This window comes from Carcharodon carcharias, chromosome 8 (assembly GCF_017639515.1).
Source record: "Carcharodon carcharias isolate sCarCar2 chromosome 8, sCarCar2.pri, whole genome shotgun sequence".
Classification (NCBI taxonomy): Eukaryota; Metazoa; Chordata; class Chondrichthyes; order Lamniformes; family Lamnidae; genus Carcharodon; species Carcharodon carcharias.
This window is the reverse complement of record NC_054474.1, coordinates 176,840,804-176,856,719: the sequence shown is the minus strand read 5'-3', so window position 1 is coordinate 176,856,719 and position 15,916 is coordinate 176,840,804. Positions and strand designations below refer to the sequence as shown.

Sequence of the window (15,916 nt, the reverse complement as noted above, 5' to 3'; positions counted from 1 at the left end):
ATGTGATTAAAGAATGGGGAAAGAGTTTATAAATAACTTTCATGGTCTCAGGGCATCCCTATGCACTTCAGTTCATGAGTTACGTTTAAAGTATAGTCATATCTACTTGTATTTGGAAAATGTAGCAGCCATTTTGGACATAGCAAGGTCCCAAAATGTAAAAACAAAAAAACTGCGGATGCTGGAAATCCAAAACAAAAACAGAATTACCTGGAAAAACTCAGCAGGTCTGGCAGCATCGGCGGAGAAGAAAAGAGTTGACGTTTCGAGACCTTATGACCCTTTGACAGAACTCTGTCGAAGGGTCATGAGGACTCGAAAGGTCAACTCTTTACTTCTCCGCCGATGCTGCCAGACCTGCTGAGTTTTTCCAGGTAATTCTGTTTTTATTCTGTTCTATATCTAATTGTGTCAAGGGATCTTTATGCCAGCCTGACAGGCCAGAAGGGGTCTCAGTTTAATATCGCATCTGAACGATCACACTTCTGATAATGCAACACCTCTTCAGCACTGCACTGAAGTTTCACTCGGATAACGTGTTGAAGTCTCTGAAGTGGACTTGACCTTCTGACTCAGACAAGAGTACTCCCAGTGAGCCAAGACTGACACCTAATGGCTAACATCATTGTTCAAAGATAAAAAAAACATAAATAAAGCTTTCTGTTGAAGAGACATACGGACTCGAAACATTAACTGTGTTCCTCTCCGCAGATGCTGCCAGACCTGCTGAGTTTTTCCATGCATTTTTATTTTTGTTTTGGATTTCCAGCATCCACAGTTTTTTGCTTTTATATAAATAAAGCTTACCATGGGACAAAGCTTTCACAGGCGTATCTCCAGCCGTCTCATTCACATTGGTTGTTCTTTTGTGAGATGCTTCTGTGGGACAACAAAGCCCACAAAAGAAAAAATTAAAATTCACAAAGGTGCTCAAGAAAGTATTAAGTCAAGGTATTCTGCCTAGCTTGTATCTTTAAACAAAGCAGATTAGTAACATACCTGGTAATCCTAGCAGCCCATTTTCTACAGTGCAGGCTCTTTCCAGAAATGTAACATTGCTAATCTGGATGTCAGATAAGCAATCTGTAAACCAGAAGCAATGGACAATTATGCTCCAAGGTGGAACAATGCATTACACTAAAGATGTACAGTAAACCAGATACTTTCAAATATTTCAAGATGACTACTGAACTGAATTTCAAATTAAAATAAAACAAATAAAAATACAAAATGTTATTTATAAGTGTCTAAAAACTAATTAAATTTAACATAGTTAAATTTTTTGACAGCATTTCAACAAAAGGTGATCATTTTTGACTCTAAAGATGATCTGAGATTTTCAACAAAATTACAAGTAGCTGCTTGGCCTTTTCAGTTTTTTTTATTAAGGTAAGAATTACCAAACAATAAAACTGCAAGTGAGATTATTTGATTCAGAATAGAAAGGCAATTGATGATTATTTTACTGCATGAAAGTCATACTGGTTCAGAGTGTAATCAAATTAGAAACAACAATATCTCTGGATGTTTTGCATTAACTTGAGAAAGAAAGACTAGGGAAATGCTCAACATATACAGCACATTTCCAGCATTTACATTGTATCTAGGCCTGGCAGAAATTTCTGGAAGAAAGGTTCCAGATGGATTCCTGTGTTGAAGATGAGACTCACTGTTGTGACGCCGTTGAACATGTCTTTTGAGTTCTGATGGTCGACGGAACTTCTGATCACATAGTGTGCATACATGGGGCCTATACCTCTGATGCACAAACTGAATGTGGTCCACCAGGCCACTCTTTCGTGAAAAGTTTGCTCCACACAACTGACAGGTATTGAACTGCCCTGTAAGGAAATAAAGTAACATGCAGCAGGCTCTGAATATGAATGTATTTTGGTACACAGGTCACACAATCTAACTGCATGGAAAATAAAAACAGAATTTACTGCAGGCCTTAGACCATCTGAAAAAAGATAGGTTAAGTGTATCCCCACATGTCAGGATAGGTTTGCTCAGCATAATGGCCATTTCCTGTTTCAAATTTCCTGCAACTAAGGCATTGCTGGAACACTCAATTTCTTTCCAATAGATTACAGGAAAGTGTACTAGACATAAAACTCTTAACCGGCAACAAATTCTCTCAAAATCAATTTTCATCAGTAATGTATTTGATATGTGCTGCTTGCTTCCCTTAACAGAACAATGGTAATCACTTGAAGAGGCAAAAATAATAGATTCCAACAGGACAATGGCTCAAGAAATGGGCGGACAGTTGGCAGGTGAAAGTCAATGCAGTAAAAGGTGCAGTGATAGATTTTAGTTGAAAGAATGAAGAGAGACAATACAAGCTAGACTGTACAATTTTAAAAGGGTGCAAGGAAAGTGCCATCTGGGGGTGCTTATCCACAAATCTTTGAAGGTGGCAGGAGAGATGAATAAAGCAATTGATAAAGTATATGCAATCTTAAGCTTTACAAATAAGTGGTATAGAGTCCAAAAGTCAGGAAGTTATACTAACCTTATACAAAACACTAGTTTAGCCCCGACTGGAGTATTGTGTCTAATTCTGGGCACCACACTTTAGGAAGGACATGAAGGCTTTGGAAATTGTACGGAACAGATTTAAGAAAAATGATTCCAGGGATGAGAAATGAGTTATTGGATAGACTGGAGAAGCTTGGGTTGCTCTCATTTTAGCAGAGAAGGCTGCGAGGAGATTTGAGCTAAAAGATGTTTAAAATCATGAGTGGTTTAGGTAGAGCAAGTAAAGAGAAACTGTTTCCAATGGTCTGTAGCGTTGATAACCAGAGAGCACAGATTTAAGGTGATTGGCCAAAGAACTGGAGGTGACATGAGGAAAAACTTCTTCATGCAGCAAATTGTTAGGATTAGGCCGTTAGGAGGGTGGAGACAGATTCAATAGTAGTCTGCAAAAGGGACTGGATAAATATTTGGAGAAGGGCAAAAAAATTGCAGGGATATGTAGGAAAGAGAGGGACGGTAGGGTAGGGGGGGCAATGGATTGCTCTCTGAAAGATCCAGAAGACACTCGATGAGCTGAATGGTTCCTTTCTGCCTTTCACAGCATGACAACTTTCACTCTGTGTTCCTACATCAACTATGGCTGCTATTGAAAATAGCAGAGTTGCTGGTATGGCGCTACAATAGAAAAATAGAGGGAGAAAAGGTAAAAGGAAATCCTTCTCATAGAAGAGATGTATAAGTTATGCTTTAATCTGAGAAATAAATTTAATTTCATTTTGAGTTTTGTTTGAAATCTTAAGGAGAAATGTTTTTAGTCGTTTTGCAAAGTTTGGCAAATTGTAGTTTTTCATCTTGAAAATTAATTTTGTCAGAAAATTTGTTTTCCTCATATTTCTGTTCTATTTTTAAGGGTTTTTTCCAAAAATAAGAATTATTGGCCAGAATTTTTACCTCATCGGGCAAGCGCACGCCTGACCTGAACGAGCGTAAAATGATGCGCGATGGTGTCGGGCAAGCATCCCGATGTCATCGCGCACTCTCGCGATATTTTGGTCAGCAGGAGTTGGCAGCGTGCCCACCAACAACTAACAGGCCTATTAAGGCCATTAAAGTACCAATTAAATGTAATTTTTCACTGCCCGTCCAACCTTACAGTTAGCGGGCAGACGAAAAGGCCAAAGTGGCCTTTGCACTTTTTAGGAAACCTCATCCATGGGCGAGGTGAAGTTTCCAACAGCAAATAAAAATAAAATAAAAATTTTAACTTTTCATTAATAACGTGTCCCTACTCATGTGCCAGGGTCATATGAGAGGACATGCTTTTTAACAATTTTACATTCTTTATTTTTGATTTTTTTATATCTTCAGCTCCCTGGGGCAGCTCTGTGCCTCAGGGACCTTTTACTGTGCCTCAGGGACCTTTTACTGCATGCACCCCTGCTCATGAGCAAAGTTCCCCAATTGCCCTCCGCTTCCCCAGCCTCCCCCCCCACCCCCCCGCCTCCCATAGAGTACTAAGCACTAAGCACTGCAGCACGCATTTCACGCTGGGCAGGCCTTAATTGGCCTGCCAGCATGAAATCATGGTCAAGGCCCAATCACGGGCGGTGGTCAACTTCCCAACCACTCCCGCTCGCTCACCCGACGAGGGCAAAATTCTGCCCATTGTTTCACTTCTTATGGTTTTATAAGGTCATAGAAAATGTTCAGAAATAACCAACTGGCACTTGGTGACAACTTAAATATTGTTTTGCTATTTTAATTGACAACATTGGTTCTAAAGGTTGGTGCCAACTGACCAGAATTATTTTCCTTAAACAAAATTAAAACTGAAATTTCTATAACAAATTTTAGTCTGACATTGGTTGTATTTGCTTAACACTGCATCACCATGAGGATACGGTCCCCGAATTTACAACTAAATCACCTGCTTGCATTGCCTTGTGCTAACACTAAATGGTAACTTCTAGCTTTTCACATGGACTGCAGTAGTGTCTTACTACTTTTTCTGATTGTAAACGTGTAAGAATACTGAACAGCTACACATGCACAGTCAGTCAGTACCACTTTTACCTGGCATAAGCTGAATGAAGCAGTAAATGATGGTCACCATTATTCATTAATATTGGTCAATAAAAAAATCCTTAAAATGCTGTAAAGTAAATATTTCTCAATGTTCAAAAACAGTAAAGAAACTCAGCCTTACCTATGGACAAGTCTGGGTCATGAATGGGATCGTTGTAAAGCCTATGCTTGTGATCAAAATAAAGAGTTCTTTGTCCTTCTGCAATGCAGACACATTAAGCATTATATAGAAAAAATAAAAAGGAAAAACTTGAATATAAATAAGCTCCAAGTATTATTTAATAACCATGCATTACTGATTTATCAGTTTTCTTAAATTATAGGAACTATAGTAACTAAGCTGACAAGAAACTATGACGGCAAGAATTTACCTGGGTTTCGAGGTATGTTGGGATCTGCGAGTTATCAGAATTTGTACATTGCATCCCATGAATTAAGGAGTAGCTGATTTGTTAACATCAAGCTACATGAAGTACAAATATCTCAACACCGAAATGTTTTGTTCCTGACAAAAAGTTACTTACAGTAAATAGTGGATCAATGGTCAATGATCTGCTAATGTAGTAATGTGCAGCAGATTTTTTCCAATATGGTTAATATAATTGCCACAATTTGTTTTAACCTGGATTTTGCCTAAACACTTTTGTGACTTCACCAATGATTTTTTGTAATCTGAAGTTCTACATGAGATTTGTCTGAATGCTGAAATGTATAGAGCACTTAGGCTCAGAATGTGATGATGCTCCACTACGTAGGAAGTAAAATGAAGTGAGTTTGTTTGTACCTATGATCTGCTACATGCTGAATTGGTAATCCCAACAAGATGGAGTATTAGGAAGTGATGCGGTATTGAGACTGAACCACTGAGGAAATGATAAATAATCAGAACTGCGTGGTCATCCTGCATTTCATACAAATTCTAGCAACTAGTTCAAAGGCAGAATGAGCCATTGTATGAGAGAGCTTGTCTGCATCCACCGAGATGAGGAACCAGACAAAAGGGAGGAAAACTGCTTTAAACAAAGGGAGTGAAGATAAGCATTAATGTGACTTACTGTTTGCAGTTAGCACCTGCTGTTTGTCATCTCTAATGGGCAGCAAATTATGATGTTGGATGTCAATTATAACTTTTCTAACTGACTGTTCACCATCTGTAGAAAGCAATATATTTTATCATATATCATCTACATATCACAATGTCATCATTAAAAAAATTAAACCTGATGAAGCAATAATTCAGCATCAGCACATAATGGGTTAACAGCAAACTTTTTTAAAGATTAGCAGTGGTGAGAGGGCATTATTCCATTTGGTTAAAGTGTCAGGAAGATATAATTTTCATAATGTTCTTTGGAATTTATTGTAAAATAGAGTAATAGTGGGGTCTGCATGTGTGTGGCACTTAATTGAATTAAAGGCAGCTGGTCTGAAGGCTTTGATGTATCAAAAGATAAACTAGGTTAAAAGTTAAATAAGTAAACATGGCGGAAGTTTTAGAATGTAAGGTGTAAAGGGAACATTTGCATTTTAAATAAATCAGAGTAGTTTGAATTCAAAAGAGGGGGTGAAATGTTTCACCTAGCCAGGAGAAGTTAAGAAAGTGTTTATTTTCCCCCAAGATTACTGGTAAAATTGGTATTATGATAGATTTTTATTATTAGTGAGGTAAAGTCCAAAGACATAGTGAAACACTGGGAATTTGCATTCAAAGGGGAAACTATGTATAAAGGAGAGAAGGCTGTGTGCAAGGGAAGGCATTTTAAGATCTAACACAAATGTGTAAAGCCTCCAGCATATAAGCCTTAAGTTGCTGTGTACAAGGAACCAAAGCTGAGAAAAACTCACTTTGAATTTGACTGTTCAGGGTATTGTGTTACTTTGATTGTGCTTTTAAATCTGTGTTTTACTGTTGCCTTAATGGAGGTATAACTGGGAGTTAGATTAATCAGGGGAGATAGGAGTTATCATGGTAGTAATTTGTAGACCTATGTATGTGTTTAAAATAATTTCTTTTAATAAATGTTTAATTTAGTTTTGTAAAAAATCCTCTAAGACCCAGTGGACACACATCTCAGATTAACATACAAATTGCAAAACAGTTGTGGCAGTTGTTTCACGTTTCCCTTTGGGATTTGAGCAGTTCAGCATTTACCATCGTCTGTGCAGTAACAACTGTGACTGACTTTGCCAGTGAAGTAAATTCAGTTTTTGCAGAAATACAGATGCAGGGGCAGGTTCTTAATGGGCCCAATTTTCTGAGCAGTAGCAATCCCTTATCACCTTTGATGAGATACTAAATTGGTGTTACAGGCAATATGCTTGGAAATATGGCACCAGTTCCTAGCAAATTCATCCTGAGAACTAAGAGATTAGCAGAAAGATGACTAATTCAGGGACCACCACTCCCCCCGCCTCCCCCCCAAAAAAATAAAAGTGTGGGTGAAAAGGCAAATATCTATAAATGTAGTAATGGGAACCAAAAGCATTTCAAAACATTGGCCTCTCCAAACCAAATACAGTCTGATAAGGATTTGTTTGCTTTGCTTAGAAGCTGAAATTAGTCATTGTGAACTGTTAGAACAGTAATTGTCAAAAGAAAATCAGATAATAAGGCAGCTGACAACCCCTTACATTTTAAGTAGGAATCTCTAGAAAACTTAGTCCATGGAACTGTACAAAAAAAAGCACTCCTAGGTCCCACCATTTATTAGCATATTATTTGACCTACACAGTGAAAACAATTCTCAAAACAGATATTCTCCCCAGGAGAGTGGAAGATTGCTAACGGCCTTATCTTTTGACAATAAGAAAGGCCTATTAACATCCTTCAGCTCACTTTATAGTCTGAATGTCATTGAATATCAATCAATTTTAGCTGAGTCTTCCAACACATTTTGAGTTATTTATTGCTACACACCGAGCGCTAATCTTGTTCTGAGGTACAAGCCCCAGTCTTGTACCTTATGTATTTCACCTGTTTGAGAAAACCAGTTAAATGTCTTTTTGAACAACTACAGGTGTAAACTTCAGTGAATTAGATGGTAACTTAGTCAATAACCTCTAAGAGAAAAATCATATTTTCTTTTTGCCAATAGCTTCCTAATTACAACTGTCTGCCATATACTGTCCAGTCTCTTCATTATTTATAAGAAATGAAACTTCTCCTCAATCTTGTTCTTTATAAAGAGAATAATTTATTTCTTCAGTCTGGTAGCCTAGTCTGTAATCCCAGTTAAGATATCAACCGCTTTATTCTTCTCTCCTCTTCTAACTGCTGAAGAAAATGGAAATATTTAGAGTAATACAGTCAGAAGTATTTTTTTGAGGCAGAGTAAAGCTAAATCTGCCCTCAGAGGGCTTGATACTGACGCGAGATGACGAAAATGGAAAATTGCTTTTGTCACTAGCATTTAGCAATCTTTACCTCAAGCACAAGAAATCTGTAAACAAATCATGTAATTAAAATTAGTTTCAAGTACAACTGTAGTGGACTCACTATAAGCTTGTTTTTCAGCCAGCTGTGATCCAGCTATTAGATTCCAGCCTTGATCAGAAACAGTACTATCAACAACTAGAAAAAAAACATATGTTACAGCATAGCTTAACAAAATGAGCAAAACATAGGACAAAATAGCACAGACTGTTAAGCAAATGTTCTAAATGCTTTTTCTATCGGCCATTAAAGAACTTAATGTGGATCTTTTTGTTGAATTGCAGATGAACGGCAGAATTGAGGAATAATTCCAATAAGAAACAAACCAGTGTAAATACTGCATCATGTACAAGCAAAATTATACTCCTAGAATATTCATTTTAAAATACCCAAAATGATTGTTTTTTTTTTTTAATTTAAATAATCAAAAAATCTGTTGTTATCAAGCAACAAATTCTATTTATACAGCACCTTTAACATAAAACATTTCAAGGTGCATTATCAAAAAAATTTGGCAAGAGGCACATAAGGAGATATTAGGTCAAATGACAAAAAGCTTGGTCAAAAAGGTAGTTTTTAGGCAGCTTCATTAAAGGAATAAAGAGAGGTATAGAAACAGAGATTCAGGAGGGCATCCCAGAGCATAGGGCCCAGGCAGTTGAAGGTATAGCCACCAAGGGTGGACAATTAAAATCGGGAATGCTCAAGAGGCCATTATTGGCAAAGCAAAGAGATCTCAGTGGCAGGGGTAGTGGGAAGCATGGTGCTGAGGCTGGAGGAGAACACAGAAATACGGAAGGGCAAGGTCACGACAGGGGTTTAAAAACAAGAATGCAAATCTTAAAATCTAGGCATTGCTTAACCAGGAGCCCACGTGGATCAGCAAGCACACATGAAATGGCTAGGTAGAACTTGGTGTGAGTTAGGACATGGGCAGCAGCTTTGAAAGTTTGCCAAGGGAATAATATGGGAGCCCAACTAGGAGTACGCTGAAATACTTTTTAAGTATCTCTTCAAATGCCAGAAAATCTTCAAAAAACATGAAATAATTTAATAAAGATCACTGTGATCCATCTGGCCAGAAGTTCAAATAATACTGCATTGTATTGTATCTCTTCCATCCCTCAGTTCTTCTTTCTCCAAAAATTATCCAGCTCCCTCTTAAACTTGCTGATGCTCTCTGCCTCCTTCAAATCACCAAGTATGCCGTACTAACCATAGTTTTTATGGTCTTCAATGTGTTTCCAGAAACTGGACTTGTATTTGTATTTCTTCCCACAAATTTCACATGAGAAAAAATAATCTGAGAATACAAGAGTGGAACATTTTATTGTTATGCCTTAATTGAATCAGGAAGCATCATAGATCTCTCAGAACATTAAGATGTTGCATGTCATTTTGCAATCTAAATAAACCTCCAGGAGGCTTTGAGTGTGTTGCTGTGCATGTATACATTACATACAAAACAAACAGAACAGAGAAATGTGAGGACTATAATCAATGTTACCTGGGAGTGGTCTTGGTTGCAATGCAGGGGTAGGATTGCTTGAGGTAATGTTGAAATTTGAAACTTTTTCTGCTATACCTGGATTTATAAAAATTTTGATTAGCAATCTGCACCACATCTTGAACTTGTCTTGAACATAGCTGTTAGTGCATATCTTGTAGCAGTGCTCATGGGTGAATCCAAGATTGTTTTCGATAAACTAGGCCCCTAGCTCCAATGGCAATCAACAGAACATGAAATGCTCTCCCTCAACAATAGCTTTTGACTTCTTCTGCTTCCCAGGATGGATTTTGCCCTCACTGTGGCTTCCCATTCTTTATCCTCTCTTCCTACTCCCTCAACAGCATCTCTCCTTATACAGCTGCACAGGAAATATCTCCCTTTCTTGGGCCACTTTCAACAGGGTCCCTCTTCCTCCTTCATATCAAAGTCTCTCTCTCTCAAAATCCCTTTCCGCCCCTTTGCCCAGCTGGACTTCTCTCTTCCAATTTTTTCCAAATAGGAAAACTGAAGGATGAGAAGCCCATGAAGTAGTAGAGCAAGTTGTTTTTTAATTATTTTCATGGGATGTGGGCATCACTGGCTAGGCCAGCATTTATTGCCCTTCCCGAATTGCCCTTGAGAAAGTGGTGGCGAGCTGCCTTCTTGGACCGCTGCAGTTCATGCATCTGCTGCCCTTGTCCTTCTAAGTGATAGAAGTCCCGGTTTGGAAGGTGCTGTTGAAGGAGCTTTAGTGAGTTGCTGCAGTGCATCTTGTAGATGGTACGCACTGCTGCCCCTGTAACTCAGTAGTGGATGGAGTGAATGGATGCCAATCAAGTGGGCTGCTTTGTCCTGGGTGGTGTCAAGCTTCTTGAGTGTTGTTGGAGCTGCACTCATCCAGGCAAGTGGAGAGTATTCCATCACAGTCCTGACTTGCATTAGGGAGGTTGCAGGTTTAGGAAAAATATCGTGATCACAAGCCAACAGAAACGATTGATGGATATTTTATTCTCCTCCACATATTATTGGATTTGATTTTTCAGATAGATCCAGCTTCAGAATAAATGGGTTGTAATGATCAGACAGTTCTTTGCTAGTATTTGAGTGCACTATAGGAAATTAATATTTGATATGAATAATCCATTTGAAGACAAGTGCTGAGCATTTCCTTGGTGATCTTGGAGCAAATAACTCAGTTTATTTTGTTGGAAGTAATCCTGCCACACTCAGATTGCAGCAGGATGAGTAATGCTATATGGAAATTAAGAAAAGTCCTTCAGTCATGTTCCAGCCACACAGCAAAAAGCAACAATCATTACTTTTAATCTGGGCATAGCTTTCAGCAACAAATTTCCACCTGATTTCTTCCTTCCATGGACTATCTTTGAAAGTCAATAACTTTATCCTTCTTGTAGAAAGGAAAACTTGCATTTATATCGCACCTTTCATGATTTCAGGATGTCCCAAAGCATTTTACAACCAATGGAGTGCTTTTGAAATCTAGTTGTTATAATGTAGGAAATGTGGCAGTCAATTTTTTCACAGAAATCTCCCACAAACAACGTAATTTTTTTTCCTGTCATTTCTGTCCTTGTAAAAAGCAATGAGTGTTTTTTCTCATTTATTGGACAACTGCTCAGGCCACTTTATAATAACTGATGGCACTGTCCCCTAACCTAATGAAGCCTTGTATAATTCCACCTCTGAGAATGGTTTTACTACAATTCTTAAAAAGTGAAAAGTAAAACATCCAATCTTAAATTTATTCTGGATCATGGATTCTCATTATTGTAGCCCACAACCACTTTGGCAACTGTGATAATCTTTTAAATGAAAACCAAATCAACAAAATTGGGATTGGCAACTGTGATTGTGCAGCCAGCTAAGTCTGGCTTAAACTAGTCTCTTTAAGCCAATATTGGACATCCTATTAGGTGTTGTTGGGACTTTAAGCAGTTCACATTGATTAATGGCACACAGTTTTATGTTTTCATTCCAAGAAGCTACAGGATTGGCAAATATTGGAAAACGAAAAGGCTACTTTAATATTGGACAAGAGGGTATCATACTGAGCTTGGGCCGAGGAACTTTATTTGAATGAACTACAACAGGAATCATTATGCATCCAATTTATGCCATCCTCTGAGGGCTGGAGGCTAATAAAATTGGAAACTGTTCCATACTCATACTAACCCCACCTTAAAAAGCACAAAATTGCATTACCTTAAATAAAAACTCCTGGGTACTATGCATAACTTAAAATTACACACCTGTACCTTGCATTTTTTTTTAAGATGTTGCCTTGTGCAAAACAATTCCCCCGGTTTCCTGTGAAAGATTTAGTTGAGTACTGGTGCAAAGGACAGAATGCAACCAAAGACAGAAGCCATCGTCACTACTTGCCTTTTGAAAGGAGAATGGATACAATGGGAAGGCAGTCACTGAGGGAATCTGCAGACTCGGGAGTGTGCAGTTGAAAGAGAACTGAGACCTGGGATCCTTGGTCTATGTGTGGCATTTTACTGTTGGCTTGATGGCCAGTTTCCATTTTAAAAGCTTTGGGTCAAGTGTTGGAAGAAACTGAATTGTATCAGGAGGTCATAGCTTAAGTTTCAGAACCAAAGATACAGCATAAGATGATTTATCAATTATCTTATGTTGGACCTGAGTTTACACTACTCAAATAACCCGACGAAAGATTTTAAATGTAAATTTTTAAATCAATGCAAATGACTACCGAGGAGAAATTGTATTTATTTTATAGAACTCACAATATGGAATAGCTTCCTCTGTCTTTATAACTGATGGCCTGGATCCTGGCTCTGAGCCGCATCCTTTGTTGTGAAATTTCTCTTGCCATGAATCTGAAAGAGATTGATTTGATTTTTTTTTAACATATGAAAAAGCAAAATGCTGCAGATGATGAAAATCGGAAACAAAGCCGGATGATGCAGAATCTGTGGTGAAAACAAATAAACTAACAATTCAAGCATAAACCTTTCACAGGAGTGACATTGTGTGACATTTGCTCTTTACAGCTTGCTTATTTTTCCTGTGTTTTGTGTATTTTTCCTTTACCCTTATTTGGATCATTATTCACCTGGGCTGTCTCACAATTGTGATAAAAGCCCTGTTCCTGAAATGTGCACAGATGTTACGTGACCTGAGTGTTTCCAGAATTTGTATTTTACTCTCTGGTAAGCACTAACTTGAAATAGCAGCTAACTTGATCGTACAAATGTTGATAAAGCTTTGTAAATTGCTGCAAGTTGCCCTTAAATGAGAATTTCAAATACATCTTTCAAAACAATCTCCAAATTTTAAAAAATTACTTTATGACTATTTTGCATTTTTACTTTGCCTTTGAAGATAAATAAATCGGTCAAAAATGGATCCTGTGCTAGAAAAAATATTTGGCAGGGTGACTAAACGCTTAGTCTGAAGTGGGTTTTAAAGGTGGTCTTGGAGGAGATGTGTTCCAGAGCATGGGGCCTAGACAATTAAGGGCAAGCTTCCCATGGTGAGGCAAAGGGAATGGGGACATAAAAGACTAGAGTCGAAGGAATGCAGAGTTGGGAAAGTGGGAAGAGGGGGTTGTTGAGCTGGGGTAGGTTAAAGATACTGACAGGGCGAAACCATGAAGAGATCTAAATACGAGGATTAACAGATTAAACTGGCAACATGGTGGGGGGAAGGTGGGAAACCAGGAGCAAATGTAGGTCAACAAAAGATGGCAGCGACAGATGAACAGTTCTTGGTGCAGGACAAGTCAGGGCAACAGGTGAAAGAGCTGAAGTTTACAGGGGATGGGAGGTTGGCTAGAATGGCACTGGGTTCTATTATGATGATAAACATATGGACTTGTGATGATAAAAATACGGATAAGAATTTCAACAAGTGATAGGCTGAGGCAGAGATGGAGGTGAAATAAATCACAGATGAAAGTAGGCAGTTTTTTGTGAAGGAGGTATGGGCCCATAAATTCAGCTCATGATCAAATAAGATCCTGAGACCACAAGTAGTCTGGTTCACCCTGACAGGCTGGAGAAGAGGGATGGAATTGGTGGCAGCTGACGAGGATGACTTTTTAATGTTTTTGGTTTTTAACTGGAGAAAATTGAAGTTCATCCAGGTAGACCTGGCTACCATCAGCAGGCATGTGGGAGATGATCATGTCTTTGGTTTTCACCAAAGGGGAGCTAATGACAGATCCTTGAGGGACCAGAGCTCATGTTGCAGGGGCTGGAAAAGAAACACATTATTGACTACAATTTGATAGGGAAGAGTGAAATGAGGTGTAGATCCAATTACAAAAACAAAAATGCATGGAAAAACTCAGCAGGTCTGGCAGCATCTGCGGAGAGGAACACAGTTAACGTTTCGAGTCCTTATAACTCTTCAACAGAACTAAGTAAAAATAGAAAAGAGGTGAAATATAAGTTGGTTTTGGGGGGGGGGATGGGACAAGTAGAGCTGGATAGAGGGCCAGTGATAGGTGGAGATAACCAAAAGATGTCACAGACAAAAGGACAAAGAGGTGTTGAAGGTGGTGATATTATCTAAGGAATGTGCTAATTAAGGATAGAAAGCAGGACAAGCAAGTTACAGATAGCCCTAGTGGGGGTGGGGTGGGGTGAAGGGGAGGGATCGAAATAGGCTAAAAGGTAGAGATAAAACAATGGATGGAAATACATTTAAAAATAATGGAAATAGGTGGGAAAATAAAAATCTATATAAATTATTGGGAAAAAAAGGGGGGATCGGAAAGGGGGTGGGGATGGAGGAGAGAGTTCATGATCTAAATTTGTTGAACTCAATGTTAAGTCCAGAAGGCTGTAAAGTGCCTAGTCAGAAGATGAGGTGCTGTTCCTCCAGTTTGTGTTGAGCTTCACTGGAACAATGCAGCAGGCCAAGGACGGACATGTGGGCATGAGAGCAGGGCGGAGTGTTGAAATGGCAAGCGACAGGGAGGTCTGGGTCATGCTTGCGGACAGACCGAAGGTGTTCTGCAAAGCAGTCACCCAGTCTGCGTTTGGTGTCTCCAATGTACAGGAAACCGCATTGAGAGCAACGAATGCAGTAGACTAAATCTCTCTCCCCTTGTCCAGTCCCTTCCCCCTACATCCGTGATTCCTCTGACACCCTACATCATATCAACAATTTCCAGTTCCCTGGCCCCAACCGCCTCCTCTTCACCACGGACGTCCAATCCCTCTACACCTCCATCCCCCACCGGGATGGTCTGATGGCTCTCCACTTCTTCCTCCAACAGAGGCCCGAACAATCCCCATCCACCACTACTCTCCTCCATCTGGCTGAACTTTTTGTCACACTGAACAATTTCTCCTTAAACTCCTCTCACTTCTTCCAAATAAAAGGTGTGGATATGGGTACCCGCATGTGCTCCAGTTATGCCTATCTCTTTATCTTTGTAGATCCACTGAACTGGACAATGGAGGAGAGGTGGTGAAGGATGATGTGGCCAATTGTATTAAGGGCAAAATTTTTATAAACCTTTTGATGAAAACACTTTTATCAGGAAGTTTATATAGTTCAGGGGTACCTAGTCCTTTTCTTAATTGATTTAAGGATCATAAATATTTGAGATGCAGGTAATGATCTAGTGCATCCAAACGCATGGCTTACTGGAGGGACTAGTTTTTTCCATCTTCATCATAATTGGCTTGGGCTCTGACACTGGATTAAGTTCCTTTTGAGGACACAGTTTTCCAGATCTATCTAAAACAAATACAAATGAAAAAAGGTTTAAAGAAGTGGGAAACCAAAATGATAAGTGTCAGTACAAGTGAATTTTAAATTTATTGCATGAGCTGAGTTTTCCATCAAAAGAAATTCAACAACATTTCATCTTTGTATATTATCACAAGCAAAAATAGAACTTCCAGCAACTTACCAAAGAGTTTTTGTGAAATCAAAGTTTTTATACAGGCAGCAGAAGAATGCACCATTCCTAGTGATAAGTGAGTACAAACAGTTAATTGTTAAAGTTTTATGTAGTTCTGTTTATATTTCAACTGTATTTCAATGTGAACTACATGAACCAGTGAATTGCAGCCTATGATCAAGTGATTCTTTTGAATATGGTATCACTTTTAATACAATAATTCATACATATCTGATTCTGAAAGATATTAATAGCTAAATGCAACAAAAATTGTATTGTCTTACATATAGAGAGCAAAGGAAGATATTTATTCCAGCACCAAATTGTTTCATGCTAAATTGCACTCAGATGTTTCAAAAAATAATTTGGATTTCTGTGATGGTAACAGTAACCTTTTCTCCAACTAATATTCATAATGGTGCCATATATATATTGTGGTATTCCATGTGCCGCATAAACAATGAGATCAACTGTAACTCCACCATCAACCCACCCCTCCAACCTGGCAGAAAGCAGGCCAGCA

At 38.6% G+C, this 15,916-nt stretch overlaps 1 protein-coding gene across 8 annotated transcripts in view; it reads right to left on the bottom strand.

Moving 5' to 3' along the window:
* Positions 1 to 15,916, bottom strand: part of LOC121281055 (zinc finger protein 208-like) — an 82,833-nt gene that overhangs the window by 19,537 nt on the left and 47,380 nt on the right. For 7 of the 8 annotated variants that reach the window (XR_005943799.1, XM_041193669.1, XM_041193667.1 and 4 more), the window contains 11 exons: positions 15,403 to 15,459; positions 15,135 to 15,227; positions 12,260 to 12,352; positions 9,507 to 9,584; positions 9,216 to 9,302; positions 8,063 to 8,137; positions 5,622 to 5,717; positions 4,688 to 4,765; positions 1,671 to 1,841; positions 1,000 to 1,083; positions 808 to 879 (listed from right to left, as the gene is read on the bottom strand). Coding sequence is in view for 7 of the 8 variants with exons in the window: in XM_041193669.1 (XP_041049603.1) it covers positions 808 to 879; positions 1,000 to 1,083; positions 1,671 to 1,841; positions 4,688 to 4,765; positions 5,622 to 5,717; positions 8,063 to 8,137; positions 9,216 to 9,302; positions 9,507 to 9,584; positions 12,260 to 12,352; positions 15,135 to 15,227; positions 15,403 to 15,459 (984 nt within the window). In the remaining variant the exon portion in view is untranslated. The remainder of the gene's footprint in view (positions 1 to 807; positions 880 to 999; positions 1,084 to 1,670; positions 1,842 to 4,687; positions 4,766 to 5,621; positions 5,718 to 8,062; positions 8,138 to 9,215; positions 9,303 to 9,506; positions 9,585 to 12,259; positions 12,353 to 15,134; positions 15,228 to 15,402; positions 15,460 to 15,916) is intronic. The other variant, XM_041193674.1, reaches the window with a different exon arrangement.